This window comes from Panthera tigris, chromosome D4, assembly GCF_018350195.1.
Source record: "Panthera tigris isolate Pti1 chromosome D4, P.tigris_Pti1_mat1.1, whole genome shotgun sequence".
Taxonomy (NCBI): Eukaryota; Metazoa; Chordata; class Mammalia; order Carnivora; family Felidae; genus Panthera; species Panthera tigris.
The window spans coordinates 12,911,665-12,938,164 of NC_056672.1; the positions used below are offsets into that span (position 1 = coordinate 12,911,665).

The window sequence follows — 26,500 nt, forward strand, 5'->3', positions numbered from 1 at the left end:
CATCTTGGTTTCCTGTTCCTTCCTGGTGGCCACAGGGAATGTGTATCTTCATTCATGTCTCCTCCTCTGGTCGTACTTCCTGGGAGCCATGATGGATGAACCACAGCCAGTGAAGATTTTGCTCCCCATTTATCATGTTCTGGCTTGTTCTTGGAGCCATTTGCTTTCCAACAGGTGAGTTGGAAGATATGGATTACATGTTGTTAATATAGTAAGTAGTGGGATGTTGTGGTCATTTTCTTTGGGATGTACAAGTGGGACTTAGCATAACAAAAGCTCAGGAAACAGAAATTTATGCTTCCCAATCATCCCTCCTTGATTCTACTTACTGACTTTAAAACTCCCACAAAAAGTACCTTATTTAGATTAAAAAAAAAAAAACAACCTATTTCCTTGGTGCAAATGTATTTGCAAAAGATAAATGCCGGTTAGAATTAAACACTGTTTGACAGTACTTTGCACAAATAAATATGATAGGCAGACATCTGAGAAGATGTCAAGACTCATCGGTTAGCGCCATCAAATGAGCTCCAGTAGAAGAACTTCTCTTTAGCATCCAGGAACATGAAGAGTTATAGAAATCCAAGCACATGGTTTGCACACAATCTGAGGAGTAAGGGAATGGAAAAGGCACAGGCCTTGGAGTCTGAAAGATCTGGGTTTGAAGTAGGGCTCCCTATCTCCTAGGTGTGTGACTTTGGAAATATCTTTTAACCATACTGAACCTCAATCTTCTTATCCGTAAGTTGGACATAATAAAATCTACCTTGTAGAGCTGTTTTGAAGATTAGACATAAAGCGTCTTATAATAACAGATGTCTAATAAATAGTAGCTCTGATGACAATGTTGTCTTTAGCGTGTGCTGATAAACCTAGGACACCTACTTTAACCGGAGCTATTTGCTCCATAGAGTTGCCTCCAAACATCCCTTTATATACCACATACTTTACAGTTCTGCCTGACAGTTTGGCTGCAAATGACTAGGTGTTGAGAGAGGTTAATTCATCAATGGCCTGGCTTCACATATATAGTTATAAGCTGTAAAAATAACCTTATGAAGGAAGCACATTGACTTCTATAAAAGCACACAAACATATGTACATTGTGTAAGTACACAATCAATTGCAGGTACTTGTGGATAGAGAGTAGGTAGGAGGCATCACCAGGTCCACTCTTTATAGTTAGAGTGGAAGAACCATTTGCTTCCTAGTGGGGGTCTTTGGGAAAGGAACGGAGCCAGTTCCATCACGGGGTCAGTGAGGGGGAGGGTGACAGAATCATTTGTGAATCAGCCATCCTGGGGTGGGCTGATGTGCCAAAGTGAGACTGTGTGTGGACCCCAGAACTGGAGGCCTACGAAGAGGAGCACCCATAACTTCATTTAGCACTGATGTGCAAAGGTTGGCTTCCTCTGCAGATGCAGGAGTCTGCTCAGGGATCTGGACTGGAGTGGCACAGTCTCAGGGTGGACCCGAACCATTAGGACTGTTAGGGCCAGGCCTCAACAGTGACACTGTGTGACAGCAAGAAGCAATGGCAGTGGCAGGTTGATCAGACTTAATGTCACCTCACTTGGTGAGAAAGTAGGATTGATCGTTTGGATTGAGTAATTCTAGAAGGGAGGGTAGAGCGTTGTGCAATGCAACGACCGATTCAGTCAAGGACTGTAGCAGTGGATATTAAAGCCATTAGGTGAAAGGTTGCAGGGGACCCCACAGGTTGCTCACAAATTGTAAAGGTAAAATGTATCTTTACCTTTCCTAGTGGAAACACGTGGCATTGTGCGCCCCTTGGTGTGAGGCAAAAGCATGTAAGATACTTGTGAAGTATTCTTGCCAAATATGTTTAGGCTGAATCTGATAAAGCCTTTAGACTGAACTTCCAGTTTCTAGGAAGTAAAGGGGAGAGAAAATCATGAATAGGACAAGAGGAAACAATCACACAAATTCAGAATGTGGCACATTCTGCAGGACAATTAGCCTGGACTCCTTGAAATCAATGTCGTGAAAAATCAGTGTGTGTGCTGGGGGATTGCTCTAGACTAAAAGGCTAAAGAGATCTGTCAACTGAATGCAGTGGTTTGGAAAATAAAAATTAGCTACAGAAGTAAATTTGGAAACATTTGGGGAAATGTGAATACGACCTGGATATTAGATGACATTTAGGATCATTGCTAATTTTCTTAGGCATGATAGTGGTATTGTGGTTACCAATGAGAGGAGAATATCATTTTTCTTAGGAGATAAATTTTGTAGTATGTGTAAGTGAAGTGTTTTGAATATTGCGACTTACTTTCATGTAGTTTGGGGAAAAATATATACAATAAAGCAAACAGCAAAATAATTGGTGAAGGTAGGCAGAGGGAATAGAAGTGTTTATCATCCTATTCTTTCAATGGTTCTGTATATTTGAACATTTTTGGGGTGCCTGGATGGCTCAGTTCAAGGTTCGTGGGTTCAAGCCCCACATCAGGTTCTGTGCTGACAGCTCAGAGCCTGGAGCCTGCTTCACATTCTGTGTCTCCCTCTCTCTGCCCCTCTCCCCGCCTCAAAAATAAATAAACATAAAAAAAAAACTTAAAAATTTTTCATAATTCGGAGGGCAAAAAGAGAAAGGGGGACTCAAGGGTTGGTACTAGACTTTCCGCTAACATACAGGAGGATTTAAGAAGTCACTGGAAAAACTAAGGGATGGCACAACCATTGTACTACCCGCTTATGGAACAGCAGCCCTTACTGGTTAAAAAAAAAAAAAAAAAAAAGGAGACAAAGCCTGCTCACTTAGACTCTCCAGTGTGACAGAGAGGAAATCTAGTTGTATGTCAATCTTTTAAAGTCAGGATGAGAAATCCCCGTGCTTAGATGTGGGTGACTTTCGTTCTCATCCGCAGATAGTCCTTCATGGTGGGAAGGCGGGGAGCCTGCTCCGAAGACAAATTGAGGTAATTGACAAGACTATTAGTTAACCTTCATTTGTAGGAAGAGCTTATCGTTGGAGGAGCTTTGGCTTGGAGGAGACTTGGAGGTGTACAGGCTGTTTGCATTGCCTTTATCAGAAATAGGTTGGTTTACTTAATTCAGGGTCTTACTGTCTCGACTTCAGTGCCTTTGCTCAGCAGCTGTGGAGGAGGACAGGTGAGAGCCGGCCGCTCGCATCATGGCTCATCCAGCTGTCAGCTTGATTTCTTCCGCCGGTCGATGTTTCAGAATGACTGTGTATGCTTTTTGCTTTGCCAGCCTGCATGGAGTCTCAGAGCTTTAGACCTGGAGAGACATTCGGTTCTTAATCTTAATCTAGATTCTTCCCTTCGTGACTGTGGAGGGGCTTCGGGGATTCTGTGAACCCCTTTAAATGGTCTCCGGGATCTAAGCTTTCTTCCCTAGGAAGGGTTCCTATCTTTCAACAGATTCCAATAAGTGGTCATACCTCAAGAAATTTAAGAGCCACTGATCTGGTCCAACCTCCAAAGCCCACGTAGCAGACAGAAAAACCGAGAGAACAAATTAGGGAAAAAGCAGTTATTGAAATTTTTGGAATGTCTGTATACTTTAAAGAACTGACCTGGTTTCCTGCTACTGCAGACTGAGCTAATGGGCCAGTAAAAGCGGTTGAATGAAATAGAGCCACTGGGGAGCTTTTGCTGTCAGCATGGAAACCCCAAATAGCAGAGACACGTCTGGTTGAAATCCCCAAGAAGGTAACATAATTTGGGAGCAGGTTCTGCAGTCTAGAAGCCAGGGTCATGGGGGAGACCAGTTGGATTCTTTTGCATGGACTACATCTGAGCTCTGACAAAGAAAATACTATTGAGAAATATTAATGCCAACAAATTCTATTGCCCCACCCCCTTTCCCCTCCAACCCATATAAAAACATGTGGGTTCCTTGGAAGAACTGAGACCTGAGAAAGCTCAGTTTTCTTTCTGCAACAGAGAAAGCACTCTATTTGATGAAGCATTGTGGTGCTTATCTGGTGAGCAAGATAAAGACAGAAAAGACTCTTTAAATTGGACCCTGAGAGCAATAGGGGTAGATCAAGGGGTTGGAGGGTAATTATAATCAAGCCAACTAGGTACTTTTATTTTATTATTTTTTTAAATTTTAAATTCAAGGGTAATTAGCATACAGTTTTAAATTAGTTTTAGGTATACAATAGGATGGTTCAGCAATTCTATACATGACTCAGTGTTCATCGTGATAAGCGATCCCCTTCCCCTATGTCTTCCATCTCCCAACCCACTTCCCCTCTGGCAACCACAAGTTTGTTCTCTATACCATTTAAGTAATTTTTGAAAGGCTCCAAACTTCTGGGTGCCTGGTGGAGGGTCTAGTGCCTCCTGAAGCTGCCTCTGCCCCCACTGGGAGCGGTTCATGATCAGGCAGGAAGCTTCGCTCTGCCTCCAATTTCCTTTCTGCCACCTTTTCTTGCTGTTAGCTCCTCCTCAGCATCCAATGACCCAGGGGTTATGGCGGACCTCTCTGTTAGTAGCATCTTCCCACGACTGTACCGACTTTCATGCCAAGTTCTAAATTTTCCTTACGGGACATCTGTTGGACTTTGTATATGTTTCTGCTAAATTGAAACGTCACTGAGGGCATACTCAGACATACCACAATGGGGAACACTACCTTGGTAGGTCAAGTGTCTATGACCATGGTCTCCAAAATACCTTTCAGCCCAGATCCAGCATTCTGTAAAAGGCCCCATCTGTCTTCTACCTCAACCTTATTCCCACTTGCACTTTGCACTAGGCAAGGAACCATCATTCATTAGTTCAATTTGTTTTGCCATTAACTTATGTGTTTACTCAGTTATTTGATGAATGCTGATTGGCTTACAACTGGAATATACAGTGGCTCTCCCCCACCCACCGGAATATTTCTAGGATCCACGTTGGAGAATCAAAATGTCAGAGTCATCTTCAATGTTCCCCTTTCCATGGGGTTGTTTCCATCATCACCCTATCATGTATGCCCTACATGATGCCCTCCTGTTGCATTTAACCCCGTCCTTGGCCCTTTTACCCCATTGGCAAGTCCTGCCCCTTTTCCACTTTGGCTTCTATCATTTCCCCTCTCAGGTCATCTTAATCTCTCACCCGGATCAAATTTTCTGGGCTCACTTCTGTCCTTTTATGACATGCTGGTATATGCTGTAGCCTTAGTGAATTACTTACCAGTTTTCTGGTGCTTTATTGTATCTTCATTCCATTGTATCTTTTCTTGATCATGCTATACTTTTTGCCTAGAATTCATCCCCCCTCCCCTTTTCTGTCTTTAAAAATCCCACCCATTCTCTAAGGCTGAGATATTTGAGCTGAAATGTCTATCACCTCTTCAGAGAAGCCTTCTCAAACTTTCCTTCAACTCTGCCCTCCAGTTATTGCAAATTTTATTGCATATATAAAGAGCACGCTCTGTGCTCCAGAATGTTTGGTTCATGTAATTTATTCATGGGGCTTTGAAAACTCTGATTTGTAGAGTGGCATATCGGTTTCTGTTGGATTGGAAGCTTGCTGAGGTCAGAGACTGTCTATTCATCCATTTCCTTATTCATTTTATGTGCAGGCACACCAGACACTCTGCCAAGGTGCTCATGGTTTATCTGGAGAAACAAGTAAACCTCCCACTATCAAGTAGGGTGACAATTGCTACAACAAAGGATCCATGTAAGGCTTGACACATGGTCAATAAAGGAGAGTTTATTACGGTAAATTAGAGAAGTCTTCACAGAGGTGGAGCTGGTTGAGTTGTGACTTGAAGGATATATCGCCTTATTTTGTTAATTCTGAGTGACACATTTTTTTTCTTTTTGTTTCATTTCATTCCATTTTCATTTTTTTCCAAATCAGAACGTGTCTTTTGGTCAAAGTATACATATAATGTGGCAGTGTGTCTTATAGTTTGTGGCCTCCAAGTATTAAGATATGGTACTTAGGTATTGCGGTTGTGCTTAAAAGACACCAATTTGATTTTAAGCAAAAGTGTGTGTAAGGGAGGTGTATTAGCTCCCTGTTGCTGCTGTAATAAATCACCACAAATTCAGTGGCTTTAAACAACACAAATCTATTCGCTTACAGTTCTAGCGGTCAGAAGTAAAAATGAGTCTTGAGGGGCTAACATCAAGATGTCAGCAGGTGTGGTTCCTTCTGGAGACTAGGGGAGGAATCTCTGCCTTGTCTTCTCCAGCTTTTAGAGGCCTCCTTGGCTCGTGGCCCCTTCCTTTATCTTCAGCATGTGCCACTTACATCTCTGCTTCCATTGTCACACTAACCCCTCCACTCTCTTACAAAGACGTCTGTGATTACACTGGGCCCACCTGGATGATCCAAGATTATCTGCCTATCTTGACGTTCCTAATTTATCGCATCTGCAAAGCCCCTTTTGCCGTGTAAGGTAACGTGCATAGGTCCTTGGGGTTAGGATGTGGGCATCTTTGGGAGGTCATTACTTAGCTTACCACGTGGGGAATCTGTTTTAAGGATACTGATGTGCTTTTAGAGTCCAAAGTTGGGACTATGGTTATGGAATTTTTCTGCTTCCTATGTCCGCTCCTGTCCCTGTATCAATATTCCTTCTCTCTCTTTTTTGTGGCAGACTGACTTTCTCTGCAACTCGGCCATATGCAGGAACATGATTGTCAAGAATTCCTGAGTCTGTAAGTTACGGTTTCACTGTCTAGAGATTGCTATCTGCATTTTGTTCCACATTCCCAAGGAAAGAGCTCCAGTTGGTGCTCTTGAGTCGATGTCACCCTTTGCCAAAGATCTAGCCAAAATTAAGGCTGTTTGAAGGGTACAGCTCTTTCACAAGTACAGAATGACTGCCACGGAGGAAGCATCTCCAGGGGTACTCAGCTGGGCAATACACTAAAACACAGTCTTCTGTAAAGGACAGCTAGTTGTTCACCAGGGAATTAAGTAAGAGGGTGACATTTCAAATAGAGTATGCTGGCACTTGGTCAAGCATTCCTCAAAAAGTGAGTCTCCATGAAATATTTGTGGAATTAGGTTGAGCTGTAAAATTTCTTTAGTGTCTCCTTCCATGGGGTTTTATCACCTCTTGCCTGGAATCCTGTGGTCAGGCCAACCACACCTCCTCCTCCCCTGCCGCTTCACATTTTTGCCTGGAATTCTTCAGTCACTTTCTTCTTATCACAGAATAAAGTCCAAACTCTAGTCTGGCATTCATGTATAAGATGATGAATAATTTCCGCCCCCCCTCCCCTCTGGGACAGAAGAAGAAGAATGTTGATTTCATAGATGTGTTGAGAAGATTAAATGAACATAAGGGATTGTGATACTTTCCCACAAACCTCCAATGTGAGTCTTCTGCCCTGATCAGGATGGCTCCTGACTGTTCCCTGAGCAGGACTTCATTGTTCTCATGGCTATGTCTTTATTTTCCAACAGCCTTGGAAATGCCTGGTTCTCACCTCCTGTCTCCCCTAGTCCCCTCTATTCCGTTAGGCCCTGCCAGGCTACAGATGTTCATTCTTTCCTCTCTTTAAAAAATATTTACTTTGTGAGAAAGAGAGAGAGACAGTGAGCAGAGGAGGGGCAGAGAGAGAATCCCAAGTGAGATCTGCACTGTCAGCACTGAGCTCGACATGGGGCTTGATGTCACGAACCGTGAGATCATGACCTGAGCCAAAATCAAGAGTTGGACACTCAATGGACTGAGCCACCCAGGCGCCCCCATTCTTTCCTCTTAACCTAAAAGCATCTCTAGTTTGTGCTATGCTGTCTCAGAGTAGATTATGTAGTCCAATTTCCTACACAAATTGTGGGAAACCATCCACACGTCGCTTTCCTGGTGGCCATTTTGCTGCATGTGAATACTTTCAGTGTTGATGAGCTAAATTTGGGCTGCTCATCCCCATTTCTTCAACAGCTCTAATTAAATAACTACACCATGTAATTATCTTTTTAGTCATGACAGTCTTGCCTTTTTAATAAAATTTTCAGTTCTTCCAGAAGAACAAAGTAGCTCCTCGAAAGATATTGGTTGTATTTATGCCTAAAATGACAATTTCGTGACATTAGTAGTTAAAACATTGCTACCACTTTTCTTTGCTTTTATTTCAAATTTGCTATTCCTCGCAGAAGCCAAGTTGCCATTCCAGGCCTTGTGGTTATTGTCATGACGTCTAGAACAGGTGTCTGAACAGAAAGAAGGCAAAGATGTCGGTTGATCGTCGAACCAACTTTTCTTGGGCCACTTTAAGTTACTCTTCAACAGGACTTGAATATTTGTGGGGGGGGGATGTTCTGCTGCAGAACTCTCTCCTTTCTGGAGCATTCTTTCAGTCTTTTCACTCTTCACATACAGATATCTGTATAACCGTATCTAAACACCTGGTTTAATTTTTACAAAAATTGGGATTAGACCCGACATGTTGCTCTGCATTTCCTTTTAAGAAGGACTTGACAACATACCAGTGGCATATTTTTATGTCAATATACAAAGACTTAATTGTTGTTAATGGCTCCATGGTATAGCATGATCTATTTTTTTCTCCTATTGCTCAATACATATGTTGTTCCCAATTGATTCCTCAATTCTGATTTCTCTACTTTAAAAGATATTAAAAAGATAACTCACCACCACACTGTTACTCACAAATTCACCCAGTGATCAGGGTTGAATTTTGTCTCTGCCACTGTTTCTTGAAATCCTAGCCCCTTGTACCACAGATTGTGACCATTTTTGGTGAATAGCCTCATTCCAGATATAACTAGTTCAGCTGAAGTTGTACTGGAGAGTAAAGTGGGTGCCATACTCGTGTGATTATAAAAAGAGTAAATTTGGATACATGATAACACACAGGGAGAGTGTCATGTGAAGATGAGGCAAAGATTGGGGTGATGCTTCTATAAACCAAGAAATGCCAAAGATTGCCAAAAAATCACTAGAAGCTAGGAAGGAGAGGTGTTGAATAGATTCTCACAGCCCTCAGGAGAAACCAGCCCTGCCAACATTTTGATCTTTGAACCCTGGCTTCTGGAAACATGAGACAGTAAGTATTGTTTAAGCCACCTAATTTGTGGTATTTTGTTAAGGCAGCCCTACAAACTAACACACCCAGTCTTAAATAAAAATGAATGTTTAGTGCTTGAGACAAAGAATATTGGGGCAACAGTTCATGATTTTCTAGGGTGACTGTGTTATGTCATAAGATAATGACTGTGATACAGCCCAAGGCTTCTGAGAAATGGCTAAAACTGTAAGAAAGTAGTGTCCCGAATGTTAGGCTGAGACCAGGTTAACAACCATAGACCAGGAGGGGTAGAAAAGAAAGAGTTGCTGCGAACTTTCCATGTCTAAGGATATGGTACTCTAGGGCTTTATACAACAAGCCACGTTCTGGCTTTTAATCAAATAGGGTAATGTAAACAAGTAAGTAATGACAGATTGCTTTTAAATTAAAATTAGAATTAAAATTTAGCTCTAGGGAATTTAGTCTTCTTCAACCTTCATCAATTATCTTCTTCAAGGAAGCTCTATGTTGCTCTAAATCTGAGATGTTGGTAGCAAATGATGGTTGACCTGGTTTTCCAGGAAATCTGAGGGCACATGGTTGAATCTTGTGTGTGTTACATAAATGTGCATATTTATAAACAAATTCCTATGCCAACCATTCCATTTTCAAAAAATTGACTAGACAGAGCCAACGGGAAAGGTACAGATGAAGATACTAGTTGGAGCAAAGCTCCATTCTCAAAAGTGGGGTCAATTCTGGAGATGCCATGAAACTGCCCAGAAGTTCTAACCAAGATGAAGCACTGTAGCATTTGAAGGTTTATCAAATGAGTGTTCCCCTTACCTGGAGTGTCCTCCTCATGCTTATTAAACCCTCCCTGTTCTTCAGGACACATCCCAAGGTAGCCTCTTCCACAGAGACTTCCTTGCCCTGAGTCACAGAGCGTTGTGACTTCTCTGAACCTCTAGACTTTGTTCCTTAAGCAACTGAATGGTAATTTCAAGACTGTGTATGATTACATTTCATTACAGCTAGATTCAAAGCTCCACAGGGGAAGGGATTTCACCCATTCACCTGGGCACACCAACTGGGACATAGTAGGTACTCAATGAGTATTATTTTTGAATAAAAGATTGCACGTATGTATGTTCTACAATTTCTCCTCTTTGCGGCAGAAGCTTCAACCAGAGTTACTTAATGGGGTGGGATGGATACCCTTTCTCCCATCCCTCAGCACTCTCAGAGCTAACCCAATTATAGATCATAATATGCTTTACAATGGGTCATGAAAGCATGCCTGCCAGACCTGTAGTGTGAAGACAAGTCTGTCATGTGTCTCTCATGCAGCCAGATTGCTACCCTCAAGCCTTTCCTACTTAGAGATGCTAGGGATGCCACTGCTTTTTTACATCCTTTAAGATAGGGTCCAACACTCCAGCGCGCATAGGAGCTTTCCATGTTACTGAGGGAAGGGGACCATATGTAAGGTGCAGAACAGAGTGCTGGGGACTGTGGTGTGTTGAGGAGTACATGCTCCTTTTATTCACTTATTTTTTAAGGTTCACTTATTTTGGAGACAGAGAGAGAGAGAGAGAGAGAGAGAGAGAGATGGGGAGGGGGAGAGAGAGGGAGAGAGAATCCCAAGCAGGCTCCATGCTATCACTGCAAAGACTGATGGAGGACTTGAACTCATGAACTATGAGATCATGACTTGAGCCAAAACAGGATGCTTAACTGACAGACCCACCCAGGTGCTCTGAACACATGCTCCTTTTAAAGGGGCAGCCAATGCCTGGGTGGCTCAATCAGTTAAGTGTCTGACTCTTGATTTTGGCTCGGGTCATGATTTTGCAGTTTGTGAGTTCGGGCTCCACACTGACAGGGTGGAGCCTGCTTGGGATTCTCTTTCTCTCTCCCTCTGCCCCTCCCATGTGCTCTCACACGTTCTTCTTTCTCAAAACAAATAAACTTAAAAAAAAATGAAGGGGCAGCCAAGATGCCATAAGTCAGGTGACTCTTTTCATGTGGGAATGCAGGTCTTGTTTTAGCAGATCTTCAGATTTTTCAAGGGAAGCCAGAAATATGAAATTAGACGTGAAATCTATCAATTTTTAAATGTTTTGCATTTTTATTTTTTTAAATGTTTATTTTTGAGAGAGAGCGAGCAAGCACAAGTGGGGGAGGGGCAGTGCATGAGAGAAACACAGAATCCGAAGCAGGCTTCAGGCTCCCAGCTGTCAGCACAGAGCCCAACGCGGTGTTTGAACCCATAGACCACAACATCATGACCTGAGCTGAAGTTGGACACTTAACCGACTGAGCCACCCAGGTGCCCAGAACGTTTTACATTTTTTAAAAAACACCTCTTCTCTGCTGGCTAGATATGACCCACAGACTACCAGTTTGCAACTTATGCTTTACAAGTAGCTTATGGGGCCCTGGGCAATTATCTCCACGTACCCCACTGTTCTTGGCATGAAGATGGTGGAAATCAAGTGACGGCAAATAAATGCACAAGGAAGTCCAAGTCATGTTTTAAACTACTAAGTTTTTTTTTTTTTTATTGCAAAACATTTGTTACAGAAATTTCAGAAAGTTTTTCCCATGGTATCTGCCAACTTCTGCTTCGAATTATGTATCTAAACAAACAAGCTCAAAGTGCATTGTGAATCCAATAATAGACCTTTAAAAAAGAACAATTCCTCTAAGGATTTATATATATTTATAATGTCGATAGATATGCAAACCGCTGTCTATCCATACACAAAGAAGGAAAAGATGTATATATATTTAACAAACCCAATTTCAAAATTGTTGTATTTATAGGAATTCATTTAAAAAGGATATTTGAAGAATTTCCCCCATTATAAACTATGGTTAGAATGTTTACAAATGAGAGCCTAAGTTCTAGATTATGAAATGATTATGAATACAGTATACTGCATGTACTGTTTTGCACAGCAGAAACAGCAATATAAACTCAAGTTAGACGCTGTAGTGACAGGAAGCAGATAAGCCTCGATACAATGCTACGGTACTCTTCTTCTGAATCTCCCTCACAAAGATCCTACGTTTGGGTCCAGAAAGATGCAGCTAAGCAAATACACACACATAATTCATTCGGGAGAACGGGAATAACCCTGAATAGGGTGAGTTCCTCTCCGCCCCTGCCTCAGTTCTCGCTGTATTTCTTGTATACACTAAGTCAGGATCAAGAATATGATCCTGGTTGGCCCTAAATCAGAGGTCCCAAACTAGTGCTGTTGGGACTGAATGCTGCTGGCAGACACATTTGTTTGGCTAGCAGAGTGTTTACAAGTCTGAATGTGAATGTTTTTGTAGCGGGACATGTGTTCTCTCATGCCCTACAAACCCCACTTCTTCCTGTTGTCTTTCAACATCCAACGGGCACATTTGCGTCCTGGCTCCAGCCCCTGTGTGTATTTGAGGTTGCAGCCCGCAGTCTAGATGCAGATGGCTGGTTCTGATGATCTGGGGAGAGCCGGGGTGAAGACAGGAGGGACTCTTTTTGGGATTCAGGCGGGCAAAGAACTGGAAGGGACTGATTCAAACGCCAGCTGAGTCAGGGGCATGGGGGAGAGTACGGGGAGCAGCCTCGGTTAGCGGGAAGATTAGGGCGGGACAAAGTCTGAAAGCTGGACTTTCTCCAAGTAGCCACTGTTTCAGCTTATTGTGCCAGGCTCCATGGGGTACTGAGGTACTAGGAGCAAGGGTCTGTTGGTCTGGCAAAAAAGCGTGTTGTGCTGGGTGAAGAGAAAGGAAAGTTAAGGGGGTGACGAAGGATGCATATTCAGGCGTGAAGCTGAACTTCCCTCTGTGACCCAATGCTCTCAGCAGGCTGCCTGTTCCTGAGGAAGGCCTGGGTCAAGGTTGGTTTCGATGCTCTGCAGATAGCCCGTGGACTCGTGGCCATGTGTGCCCTTTTCGCTTTCCAGCTCACAAACATTGTGCAAATAGGCAAGGGCCTGGAGGCTTATGGGGACCCGCAGACAAGGTGAATTAGGGAAGGGGAAATTCACCTCACTCTGACTGCCATGTGGATTATGTGGCCACTGAAATCCTTCCTTAGACGACATGTAGAAATCGTCATGTTTTGATTTCATTAGCAGCGATCAGTGCAAGGAACTCAGAGAAAAGGCAACGCAGGGACCTTCTCAAGTGCATTAAAAAAGAAAATAAAAGAAAAATCTTGTTTTCCTTAAATCAGAACCAACGCCTCTTTGGCTGACCCCAATCTGGGAAAGAGAATGTTTGACATGTAAAAGGAAGAGAAAGCTTAGGCCAGTGCAGGCTGAGAGAAAAGTTTTCTCTACCCGTTTGAGGAACAGTCATTTATAAGACTGTGCAAACTGGCTCCTCTCTTTTCCAGATGTGGAATGGCTTCTGATAATGACATGGTGATTTCTTTAAAGGGCAAACTCTTCAGACTCACCTAGTTCTTGATCAGACACGGAGTCACCCACCCCTCGCTCTCCCCCAGCCCAGGCTCATACACAGGTAAGAAAAGCCACCAAGTAGGAGGGAGGGCACCAGCATCACTGGACCACTCATTCACCATGACCTGTGGATTTCTGCATTGTCACCAATGGACTTCTCACTCTCATGTCTCGTTTAACAATCTGTACCCAGTGGCCCTAAAGAATCAGAAATGGGTCTTTCCTATATCACAGACGCGCCAACACCTGGACTGCTGTTGGCTAGCCATCTCTGGGTCCCCTAGCTATACACCCTGTGGTTAATACTTTCTTTCATATTATTTGTTCAGAGCTTAAAAAAAGATTAAAAAAAACCCTTGGTTACTTTTTTGTTTTTAATTTTGAAAAATTGAACATAATCCCCAAACAGTGTAAGCAGCCCAACAACGTGAGCAAGTTCCTAGCTGGTTTTTAAGTGCTACAGCAGGCAATAGTAAAATGTTAAGTGCCCTTAAAAAGTCAAAAGAAACGCATAAAGCAGTGCATGCATTTTGTTGCCACAAAATTAAGACTGGATTTGGGGGAGGGTTACTTCATTTCAGTTACATTGCTATTGTTAAAGAATAGTGAGTAATAATGCAATATCTAGAACATATATAACCACCTACACACTAGCATCACTTCATCTAGAAACAAACGTATCAGTGTTACTAAATGAACATATTTATAAAATACTGTACCCTGCTTCCACATGGGGTTAGCAGATGTAAACAAACAGCTAATTCAACTGGAGTTTAAAATATTATTTTAAGTTCATTTGTCATATAGTCTTTTGCATAACATGCCAGCTCGTCTTTCGCAAAACACAATTCACCTACCAAGGCTCACAGGGCTGGTTAGAGGGTGTACATCAGCTTATACACGTATTTCCTAGTGGCCTACAGGATTGTGAAAAACAGAAAGCAGCTCGGGAACAAAAGTGCTCATTTTACGAGGAGGCTAAATAACATGGAATTGGGAACATACTTAATCCCGGCAACATGTGCTTCTTTATTGAATGTTACAGATTTGTCAATGATTAGCAAAGCTGTCCTGTAACGTTCATTAATACAACCACATGCTACAACTATGCTGGGTTAAAAACATGGGTTACATATACATGTGCATGTGTTTTATAATACAGCATTGCCTGACACGTTGAATGGTATAGCCTATAGATACAGCATGATGGATGACTGGATAATATTGATTACCATTACAGAAGTTAAACAGCCCAAACATTCAGGAAGATTAGACTGTAGAGCCTCAGGAAGTAGAATAAATGTACTATCCAGTTATCTACCATAATATTATCTATAGAAACCATCTTTTAGAGTGTCTTAGAAACATTCAGAAGAAACACACTTTGTGTTTTTAGAAGTACAGTTTTCCCACTGGATTATTCATATATATATATATTTCTTTTTTTTTTCTTTTTTTAAAGGGGAAGTTTCAAAGTGCTAAATAGATATCCTAGACCTGGAAGCTTAGACTTAAAAAGAAATCCAGCTCCGTAAAGTGCTGCATTCTGCCTGCTAACACACCTTCTGGCTTGGAGAAATATATAACGTAGCCATGACAATTGTGCCCAAGTTTTCCAGCTTCTCGTTCAAATCCATCAAGGAGGAAGTTTCTAACTATAAGCATGTGGGTCAATCAGGGAATTTCCATGGCTATTTTCATAAAACACTTGTTTTTCAAATGGAACAAGCAATTTAGAACGAATCATTACATATAGTAGTATATAAAATTGGCACCTCAAAAGCAGAAATGAAGCCAGAGCTATTAATTCTGTGAGCTATGACTTTATTTATGTTCCTCAATGATGTGCTGCCCACAAGCTACTTAATTCACAGAGACAGGTAATTAACGTCCCCTTGATCGGGGACATGATGGGATAAATGATCTGAACACAAGCTGACTGTACAAGGCCACAGAATCGATGCCACATCGGTGTGCAGAGAACCCAGAAATGGGAAGAAATGGGTTGAAACAGGACACACATGTAGGCGCACAGGAAAGAAATGGCTCATGAGAATTGCACAGCTGAAGTCTAAAGATTGAAATTTGGCTTGTATATTTTGCACACTTCACAGAAGATGTAAGAACTTCATTTTCCTGCACAACAAAAGAACCAGGCAGTCACAAGGTCAGGACTGTTAAGTACTGTGCTTCCCAGGTCCTATTCTGTTCTCTCCAGAAATCACGGTGAAGGGAAACACTTGTGCACATAATTTCTCTCCCTCACTTTCAGTCTGGTCCAGAATGGGGCCCTGGAGGTACAGTGATGTCCTGCTCTGTGGTCAAAGATTAATGGTTTCGCCTCCTTCCTGGATTCCTCTACAGACTCTCTCGGAGAGCCTTCCGGCTTTTTAAAGTGTGCTCCATACTTAAAATCATCAAACATTAGGATACAAGTATATCACGCTAGCAAAATAGAATCTAAGGGACAAAAAGAACAAAATCTTGGTTCAAACTCTGGTGTTGAGACTTAGCCTTCCTGAGAATCACAGAGAAATGGTCTCAAATGTAAAGTGCCTGTTACAACTATTGATTATGAGCAACCACAATTCCTCTTCCTCGTTATCACTCAAGATGGAACCAGGGGTCCGTGGGCCCTTGCAGGTTATATTGCAACTTTGCACCTATGTACATTCTTTTCTGGAGGGCCCAAAGATTTCACCAGATTCTCACTGAGATTCATGACTCAAGGAAGTTTAAGGGCAACTGATTTATTCTCAGACCAAATACATGTTTGCTGAAAGGGAAACAGCCAATGTGGGGCTCAGTAAAAATGTAAGCCTTTCTAGAGCAATTGCATCTGAGGGAGGCTGGTTGCTTGTTTTCGATTCACCCACATACCAAAGAGTGAAAAGGAATTATTTAATTCTTTGTATGTGTCCTCATAACTATTTCCATAACCAAAAGACTGGTTCAGAGGGTTAAAAAAATTTGAAGGCTAGAGGTTCTGTCCATGTGTTTACTTGATTTCACATAATGAGAAAATCTGGAGCTCATAACAACAACTAAACAGGAGAACCACATAGTGTTGGGGGGGCCCAACATTAGAACATTAGATCATTTTCCTTAAAGATTTTATTCTTTTTAAAAATCAGTGACACAAGTAGGAATCTGAAGATTTGAGGGTCAATATTTATTTATCTCCCTTCAAATCCAGATTCTGATCTAGTAGTAGCCTGTATTAAAGAGTCCGTAATACTATCCGGCTAATAATTGCATGTCTAATTTGGGTTGTACTTGGCGTAATCACTTTGTGCAGAAGAAACCAGACTAAATAAGATGTCATCACAGCATGTGCTTCTGGACAGAAAAGCAGAGGGCGGGTCGCCAGTCATTTTGGCCAGTCTAGTTTGGTACAAGGAGGAACTAAGGTCATAGGGATTTAAAAAGTCATAATTTTAACACCTGTCAAAATCCAACATAATATAATGAACTCTTTCAGTGGAACTCTTGGATATTAAAAAATCCTGGTTATATCTCAAGGTGATAGAAAAGGTCCAAGCCTCTTAAGAAAGCTCCATATGCCTGTTTATATACTATATATAAACATGTCTGTGTAAATGCATATATATGTATATAAGCAGCATATACTATAGAAGTCTTTATGTGGTTTATTTGCTTTCCATTTTAGTCTATTGTATCATTTTTATAGCTCTGTATATAAGAAAAATATTCATGGTATGCCTGCAACTGATGGCTTTGGGTTGATACCAGATTTGCAGTCAATTCTAAGGTTATTTACGATTTGAAACTTCCTTAAAAAGTACTTTGGAACATTTCCATAAAAAAGATACCAGCCTTTGGAAAATCTCCAATTAAATTTATGCTGAGCTCAGATTAAATGGTAAAACTCTAGGTATGAAAATATCCACGTGTGATCAGGTCTTCATATACAAAATGGTCATGTGATGAGTAGTGTGAAGAATTTCCAGGTACATCTTGGAGATGTTCAGAAGACATGGCAGAGTCATGCAAATGATGACAGCCACACAGCAGCATGGCACATGACACTGATGGCGAGAATACAACAGTATACCATATGGCAATTTTAGGTGAGTTCTGCCCACTATTTTTGTTTTCCTTTGAGTTCACTATCACATATTCAGTGAGTGGCTTCCTTGACGATGGGTGAGGTACAAAATAAATTAAAAAATATAAAGTTATTTAATTACATTCATCCTGAGCTTGCTTGACTATACTCGAATGCCCACTGCATATAATAAACCACTTGACACTTGTGTTTAGCCTCAATTCTTCTTTCATTTTGATTGCAATACAAAAAGGCATTTCTTTTCCCTTTATTTGCTTCAAAAAAGATAAACAGTTGTGGCACCAGAAGTGAATATATAAGAGACAGGCGAACTATGACTGTTACCTTGTGTTTTCTTTATAATGATCAATTACAGAAGTGTTGGCATGAGAAGGAGTTGGGACGTTAGGTAGAACTGCTTGCTGCCGGCTTATACTGAATAAAAAGGATGCTCTTCATCAGTCACCAGTGATGGAGCCAATGTGAAAAGAAAACAGAATTGAAGTTTAGAATATCTCATTTGTATGCTGGCTACTTTATTTTATCTTAGTTTGCAACTTAGCCCTGTATCCTAAAACTCTTGATCATGGTCAGAATTGGAAAGATGCCTCCTGGCATGGAGAATGCTTGAAGCCCCTTCATTCCCAGAGCTCATGGCTTTCAGAAGTGACTACTGACACACATCCATCTCAACCCTGCTCCTCCCTCTGTCCCCTCCCTGCCCATCAAGTGGGAGCATGACTTAAAGCCCCTGTGTTTGGCGCTGGGCCAGACCAAAGGCTTTCTCGATCGGTGGCCCCGAAGTCACCTTTGAGTTAACACCTCCCGAGGCATTGCTTGTTTTGCTCAGCTAAGAATAAAGCAGGGATGTGTCAAGGAAGGGGCACAGGTAGAGTTCGGGGAGGATTTTAGGGCTGGATTCTTGAGCCTCCTGCAATGCGTATTAGGAAGGTTTAGTTGTGCTTGCTTTCAAAGCTGTGGAAGGCGGACGTTCTGGACAGTCTCCTCATGGACAGGCTGTCCCCTCGTCCCTCTGGCTTGGAGGACTTACTCCTCTGGAAGGGATTGCGCAGGCTTGCTGTGTTCCGCTGCCTGTCGAGTTTGTCACTGATGGAGAAGCTCTTCCTGGTGTGTGCATATGGCGCGCTTGGCTCCTCTGCCGAGTAGCTGTTGGCGCGCTCTATCTTGGGAACTGTGATGTTATTGGACACGGTTCTGTCTGAGTTATCACCCTCCTGGGAAGGTATCGCGATGGTGGCTCTCCGGCCTCTGGCCTCGTTCTCCTCACTGTCAGAGCTGGGGTGGCTCAGTTCTGCTTCTCGCTCAGGATGGCAGCAAGATGAATCCTCTACTTTGCCTCCAAGACCTCCGGGGAAGGTGGCCCTGTCAGCAATCGCTTGAGGGGCATTGACACATCTTGTGTCAATACAGTCTGTAATACTTGTGTATTCCGCTGTTTTCATGGGTACCCCGAAGTTGGCATAATAGCTCCTCGAAGGAGAAAACATAAAGCTATGAGATTTCACCATGGGGGCCTCTTCTAGAAGAAAGGGTGTGGTGGCTATGTAGCGGCTACTTTTGGAACGCTCGATGCTCTGGTACATTGGAGGGTCAGTGTCCCAGGGGTTTTGGCATTCTGGGAGGTGGGTATAGTCTGAAGAAAAAGATCTAGTGTCCATGGAGGTGATGTCCTCAAAATCAATGCTCCGGCTCGGAGGTCTGTCTGTGGGTGCAAGGGTTGCATAGGCACTGGTTGAAGGAGCCGTGGAAGGTGCCGTAGCCGAAAAGCTTGGCTCGCCTAGCCCGAGGATGTTCATGGAATTGTCCAGAGGGTCTATATCACAGTGGAGTTCATCCATGGCAGAGACATAGATGTCTATACACGAGGACGGTCTTCTGGAGTCTGGAACAATGGCCAAGGTGTTTGCAGGGGCTGCAGGAGCTTTGGGTTCTTTTGCTACAGAGTGGGAACTAGTAGCCCGGTGGAGGCTCAGGGACCTTTCTTTAAAAAGACTTTCCAACTTTTCTATACCACCTTTGTCTTTCATATTGACTGAATAGAAAGAATGGCTTCGCATACGGGGCATTAGGGTTGGAGAAGTTGGGGACATGGTCTCCTCACCTGCAGGGTCGATACTCTCTTGGAGCTTGAAGGTATTTCCTTCCTGGCTGTTGAAGCTGCTTTGGCGCACGATGTAGGCGGCATCCGTACAGTCCGACGAGGTCCGGGAGCGGATTTTGTTGGACTCAGCCCGCTCCAGACCTGTCAGGCGCTCCAGGGCCGTGGCCATGCGCCCAATGAGGTCCTCGAGCTGCGCCAGCCGGATGTCCACGGTCTGGAGTGAGGCCTTCATGCAGTGCTCTCTCTCGTTGACTTCCTCCAGCCGCATGGACATGTTCTCCACCCTGGGCAAGAAACAGAATGAGGGTCACTCAAGGCCGGGTTCCTCTCTAGAGAATCTAAATCTTTTTGAGCTGGAAGAGGCTTTAGAGATGATCTAAGCTAGTGGTATTTATCTAGCAAACCCCTTTTCCCTCAGTAAAATTTAACGCACGATCCCAATAAACACCAAAGCTGAGCAGTTCTTATTGGAGTGGAGTGGGGCCAAAGCGCCTCATGACTTAGTTGTGACTTGGGGCAGGGTTTAATAACCTAAGCAAGGCTTAGGGCGTTGGCTTAGTCAGCACCGAAATGAGAATGGTGCATCTTGATGACTTTGCTCAGAACCGTGCAATACGGTTTGAGAATGCAGCTATTCTCACTGCAGAGTATGCCTAAGGCTTATAGCATGGACTGGGATTATTTTTATTTTGCATTACAAACGATTTTTAACATCTATTTATTTTTGAGAGAGAGAGAGAGAAAGAGAGCACGAGCGGGGGAAGGGCAGAGAGAGGGAGGGAGACCCAGTCTGAAGCAGGCTCCAGGCTCTGAGCTGTCAGCACAGAGCCTGACATGGGGCTCGAACCCACAAACTGAGATCATGACCTGAGCCAAAGTCGGACGCTTAACTGACTGAACCACCCAGGCACCCCTTATTTTGCATTTATATGATAATCTCTTCTTGTTGCTGCTGTTCACAATAATCTTTTCAAAATTTAGGGCCTCCATAGGAATTGATACGGTCCTGTCACTGAGGCACCTGGCGTTGATCTAACCCAATCCTTTCTTTAATAAAGGGAAAGCAAACATCAAGAAATTTAACCAAGATTATGTAATTTGTAGTAAACCTGGAGCATCTATCCGTAAGTCAATTACCCAACTCCTCTCTCTCTCTCTCCGTGTCTCTCTGGAGAGCTGATCATAGATACCTTATATTACAGTTATTTCTAGATGTCTTGACCTTCCCCACTGGAAATTCCTAAGGGCATGATCTGTCTCATATTCCTTTTTCCATTCCTGGGCTGCCAGGTGTCAATAAAGGTTCACTGAGTCAATCATGGTTATGAACTCGGTTTCGTTTGTTTAATAGGCTGCCTGGACATTTTTTTACAAAGACAGAGGCCACGTATTTAAAATAAAATTGTGCCATATTTTTCTGGGATTGACGGGAAAAGGGCAAACCAGAGCCAAGCTTTGGTTTGAGCTCCAACTTTCACTTGTAAATGCCCAAAGGCAAAACTTTTGGAGACTCGAAATGAGATCCACTCACAACTTTTCTGGAGAGGATAAAGATAAAGATACTTTTCCAAAACTCCCAATGTGCACAGTAAACCATGCGACCGCTGACCCTTAAAGAAACATGTCTGCATGTATAGGATGTGCTTTACAGACAGTGGTGGCAATTGGAGCTGGGTCCCCCCAGCTGTTGTGATGGTGGCGAAGGGGGATGGGGATGGTAGCAGGGGTGGCATGTTACTAGTAGTGACACCTCAATCAGAGAAGAATACATTTCAGTGCCATGAGGTACAAGAGGCACGTGGCTTCCCTTTCTGAGGATCTGTAGGCTTGCAAAACCAACCAACCGACGAACCAGTCAAACAAACAAACAAACAAACAAAACCCTCTTCTGGCCAGAGTGGGGGTGTGTGTGATTCTCCTGCCTTGGGTCACATCTCTGCCTCTTTCAGCAACAGCTGGCCCCACTCCAACTCACCTCACCCATTCTGCTCTCTTATCTTTCAGGTTGCCTTCACCCAGCCCAAGGCTCTGGACTGCCCCCCTGAGCCCTGCTTTAGAGACATCCTCCTGATGCTCCATACCCAACCCAGCACTTCCCGGGGCCCAGGAACAGTCTGCCACCATGCCCAGGTGTCTGCCTTAAAAGACTTGAAAATCTAGCGATTGTGAAGCTGGCAAACTCAATGCTAATCACTCAGTTAACACAGCTGATTCAGAAGGAAACTACCACTTTACCCTGTCTCACTTCATTTTGTGATATAAACACAGCTTGAGAAACAAACTTACTTACAATAACAAGTTTGTGTGTCTTATAGACTTCCAATTCACTTGGTCACCATCTAGCCTATGCAGTTTGGTTTTGCAAGTACTGCGATTTCCTGTTTTGCAATGCAATAAGCTTTGAGCGAGTGGATAAAATACTTCCTCATTAAAGTCAGGAGCAGGAGACACGCACTTTTTTGGTAGAACGGGACTTTCCATTTTGGATACTCTAGGTACTGGAGTGTTTTAGTGTTGGCAGAGTAACAAAAGACAGGACCATTTCCCTCCTCCTCCTTGTTTCCCTGGAGCCTGGTATATACAACAAGGCGGGTATGGAAAGAGATAAAGATGCTCTTTTAGCCTAACTGCTTGGGATCACTGGGCTGAGCCCTGTGAAGGGTCTCCCTGCCCTGTGGGGAGCTCCCTCCCTGTATCCCACCTCTCTTCAGCCCGAGGATCCAACACTGCAGAGAGAAGTATCAGATAAGAGGCAGAGCTAAGGCAGCATGAAGCAATGGAAGAGTCAGGAGCTGGCTGTGGACAGTAAACCGGACACAGAAACTAAGGAGCCCAAGGGGATGGGAAGAAGAGAGGTGGTAGGAGGAAGGGGGAAGAAGACAAGCAGAGAGGTGCCTGGGGGAACCTCGAGAGTCAAGAAAAAGAAGCATGGCCCCAGGAATGGAATAGTTGGAGGTAGTGAGGAAGACAGCTAGAACAGGGCCAAGGAGCTATTCTTCACCAAAGTTCTCCTTGGTAGGCTCTCCTGTGGGCTCTGAGGTGTTTTGGAATGTAGTACTTGGTGGGGTGGGGGTGGGGAGAATGGATGGTTTCATCCATTTTCTTCCAGATTTCTGGATGTGTTTAACCACATAACTGTATGATCATTTAAGTCATGAATATAACTGTAGGGGTGGAGTGTAGGAGTTATAAAAGAATAAAAGATCTTAGAGTTAAACTCCTATATGTTTGTTCCATAAACAGAGTGCTTCCCTTAATCTTAAAAAACAATTTTTTTTTTTTTCAAAAGCAATTGTAAATGGGTGTGCATCACAGATATAAGTACGTTTGAGGACCAAGCCAAGAGTTTTGGGTCATGATTGTAGTCACTAGTTGCTGACCCTGGTCAAACCACTCAGGAGAGAAAAAGGAGGTAACAATGGTAAGAATTTATGGATCAAGAGGAATGCTTAAGACAGACACAGGAAGTGATGAAGCAGGAGAAAAAAGTTGGGGAAGGAAGATGCTGTGTGGGGAGAACACTTTATTTTTCTTTCCTTCTTTTGCGTCGCTGGGCCTTTCATGGCTTCTTCAGAGTAACTTGGGAGGCAAGCACATTAGCAACACGATGTGGTCCTGGAAAGATGTGAGATCACTCCTGCCTCTGGATGCCCAAGAAAGTGACAGCCAGGATCCCACCAGAGGAAATTCCTAACTCGATAGGTTGGGGGAAATCCCAGCTAAGAGGACAACTAGGCTCTAACGGCCAGTATGATGAAGAAAAGAAAGGACATTCCAAAGAAGATCCTAATGGCGCAGAAAATTTCGGCCTCAATACGCAATTTCTTAAGAACTGTTATTTTCTACAAATTCATTTTCTTTCCTGATAACCTCAAAATGTGGCTAAAGGAAAAGTAGTGAAAGGAAAAAAGAGGCTTGGCAGGCCATGCCTGTTTTAAATCTCAAATATTCCCTGGATAGCTAGCAGCAGGATGGCTATAGGACGGAGGGCAAAAGCAATCCCATTATCACAGGAACCAATCACAGGGCCTCTTGTCGGGGAAAGGGCAGACTTGTACAGGGTTTCAAATGCAAGGGGATGACACAGAACAGATAAAGTGAACTCTTGCTTATCCACAGACTGACATCTAATTTGTGACTTATTTAAGTCTTTTAGAGTCACCTTCCCTTCCCTTTGGTCCAATTATCCTTCTCATCATCCTGGGAAGAAAAAAGGGGAGAAATTGAAATCCAGCTCAATCATGGAGATACCAAAGATCAGCACTGGAAAAAGATAGGGCTGGGAGGTGAGTGAGGCTCATCTTTTTTGGCTTACCCTGTTTTTTGATTATTCATATATCCTAAGTTATTCTTGTCTTCCTTTGTTATGAAAATCAGAAGTGGAATACACTATTCATAGTCACATGACTATTCCTGTTTTTGGATCTAGGCGAAGTGACGAAAGGGCACAAACCCTTTGGTTGGGGAAAGATAAAGTTAGATAAATGACACCAGCGACCATGTATATTCTAGTTTGCTTCAACTGTTACTGGAGAGAAATTCAAATGCAACTTCTTCTGACAAGTGGAACTTGAGGGAGGGGAGGAAGGCGTTGGGGAGGATGATCTGGAAGCTGGAAGTCAGGGGTCAGAGAACTCAATGCCTATGGCATTGTATGAGGACAGAAGCTGGGACTCAGTGGCAGCAGAGAGCATGCCCAGTCCAGGGCATTCAGCATGGATTTTCACAATCACTGTAAGCCTTACCCAACAACCCTCTGCGTGCAGGTGTGTACAAGTCACCAGTTTGCAAGCCCTGCTTTAAATGAGTGAAAGGAACCAGAAAAAAAAAAAAAAGTTCCAGCTGTGATCACCAGAAAACGTAGGTAACTCTTAAGAACCAAGGGGAAATTAACAAGAAAAGCCAGGATACTGGAGATGGCAAAATGTTTTTCTGATATTAAAAGTTCCCAAATTCTAGGAATTATGAAAGCTTGACATAAATTCTAGGCAGTACTTATGGAATAGCTCAGGAGTATGTAATTAAGCAGATGTTTTGAGTACTTTGAAAAGATAGGGTTCATTTACAGGAGGCTTTATGGGCTCAATATTAATCTTGTCTTGATAATCTAGACCAATACAGTAACACAGATGCATAATGTTAGTGATGGGGTATGTTGTGATTTTAGCAGGGAGGTTGACATGCTGGGCTGACTGGAGAAATGTGGGTACCTGGCTGGTTTTTAACCAAACGAAAGATGGGTCAATATTGTGAAACATGGTATTTTTGGAGTCTTGGTTCTTTCTGTCTTGGTTTACCTGATGTGTGCTGGCCGGCATCTGATGAGTTACACTGAAGGCATAGCAAGTACATTTATCAAGCCAACAATGAGATAAAATGAATAGAATTATATATATATTACGTGTATATACATGTATATACACGTGTATATATTATATATATATGGAAAAACAAGTTTTTTTTTTTTTCAGGAATCAGTTCCTATGAGGTGTTAATTTTCAGAATCGGTTCCCGTAAAGGTGTTAATGATCTCCTGAATATTGTATTGCTCTCTTTAGATACCATTTGGGTACAAAAATATGACTTCAGAATGATGCATTTAAATTGACAATTATGGAAGGATCTTTGTATTTCTAAAAAAATTCATGCAAGTAAAACTTATATAAGTAAGTTATAGTTTACAGGCAGTGGCAGGGTGAGTGGTATGGGGCTCAGAACATGAAGAAACCCTTTCCCCAAGTCTTTGATCCCAGCAGAACCAGCTCTGAGTTTTTCTGATTTCAAATCTCTGTATTGGGGCTGTCGAACATTACAGGAGAATTATATAATATCCTATATAGTTAACAGAATGTATGTAGTTAATTTATATAAATTAAACATATGTACCTATCTGAATGTGTGTATATTATCTTCTTATTTTTATATATTATCTATAGATAATAGATTATTTATTATCTATTATCTATCTATCTATTGAATGTAAATAGGACAGGAGATTTCACCTGCCACTCCACTCAGAAAGGATATGTCCCAGGGAATGTGTGAGACGGGTAATACAGATCCTCTATTTCCTTGGTTGATATCTGTTCTCTCATGTTTGTAGTGTTTCTGTTGTGCTGAGCGCAATTCTAGTGTTAAAGATTTATTCTCCGGTACACTTACAAATGCAAAACAGCCACTGCCACCGCCACCACCACCAAAAACCAAACCCCAAACAAACACAGACAGAAGCAACAGAAGGAGAATGAGGCCTGGGCTTAGATTCACTTCTCTGGCACCTGGGCTTGGTCATGAGGTTGTCCTCGTCCTCCAGGCCCCCCTTATTCCAGAAGGCCAGCTAATGCCTAAGACACAGGGAGGGGGTGCCTATGATCTGTCCTGGATTTCTGGGGATTACTCACCTCGGTCATCGTCCTTGAGGGCTGGGCTTTGAAGCCACTCAGAGAGGAACAGGGTCTTGGGGAAGGAGTCTCCTGGAAATGCTTATAGCTGTGGGGTGAGGGGCTCAGGTGAAGGTGCTGTATAGTTCCTTCCTATTTTCACTGAAAGGAATTGGTGACATGGTTCCCAACATGTTCACATGTGCTGGCATCTGTACCCCTCATTCTAGTTCCCCAGAGAGGCAAAAGCTTCCTTGCATCTTAACCCTCCTTCCTCCTACCTTTCTGTGCCCCCAGGTCTGTGGCTTTTTGAGTTCAAAAAGCATTTCAAAATCTCCTCTACATACGCTTTGGAAATATGTTTGAGTAATGGGGAACGTGTCCCCACAGCACAATTTTCTGGAAACCACGTGGCTATATGTCCATCAATAAAGTGTTTTCAAGGCCTTTGAATGACAGAGATTTCTAGATTTGCAGGTTCTTCCACTG

The 26,500-nt window shown here is 42.8% G+C and overlaps 1 protein-coding gene and 1 long non-coding RNA gene across 4 annotated transcripts in view; one reads left to right on the forward strand and one right to left on the reverse strand.

Moving 5' to 3' along the window:
• Positions 1–9: 9 nt before the first annotated feature.
• LOC107179179 lies at positions 10–24,991 on the forward strand. Of its 3 annotated transcripts, XR_001509746.2 has the most exons (5): positions 14,360–17,531; positions 20,613–20,755; positions 21,636–21,761; positions 23,780–23,917; positions 24,398–24,991. It is a non-coding gene; the product is annotated as an uncharacterized LOC107179179 (long non-coding RNA). The 3 variants fall into 3 exon arrangements; XR_006210331.1 differs by lacking the exon at positions 14,360–17,531 and adding an exon at positions 10–174 and having other exon boundaries at positions 23,780–24,991; XR_001509745.2 differs by having other exon boundaries at positions 23,780–24,991.
• TRPM3 (transient receptor potential cation channel subfamily M member 3) overlaps positions 18,380–26,500 on the reverse strand; it is a 94,146-nt gene continuing 86,025 nt past the window's right edge. Inside the window, exon 16 of the mRNA XM_042963470.1 lies at positions 18,380–19,915. Within this exon, the coding sequence (XP_042819404.1) occupies positions 18,463–19,915 (1,453 nt within the window). The 3' untranslated portion in view covers positions 18,380–18,462. The remainder of the gene's footprint in view (positions 19,916–26,500) is intronic.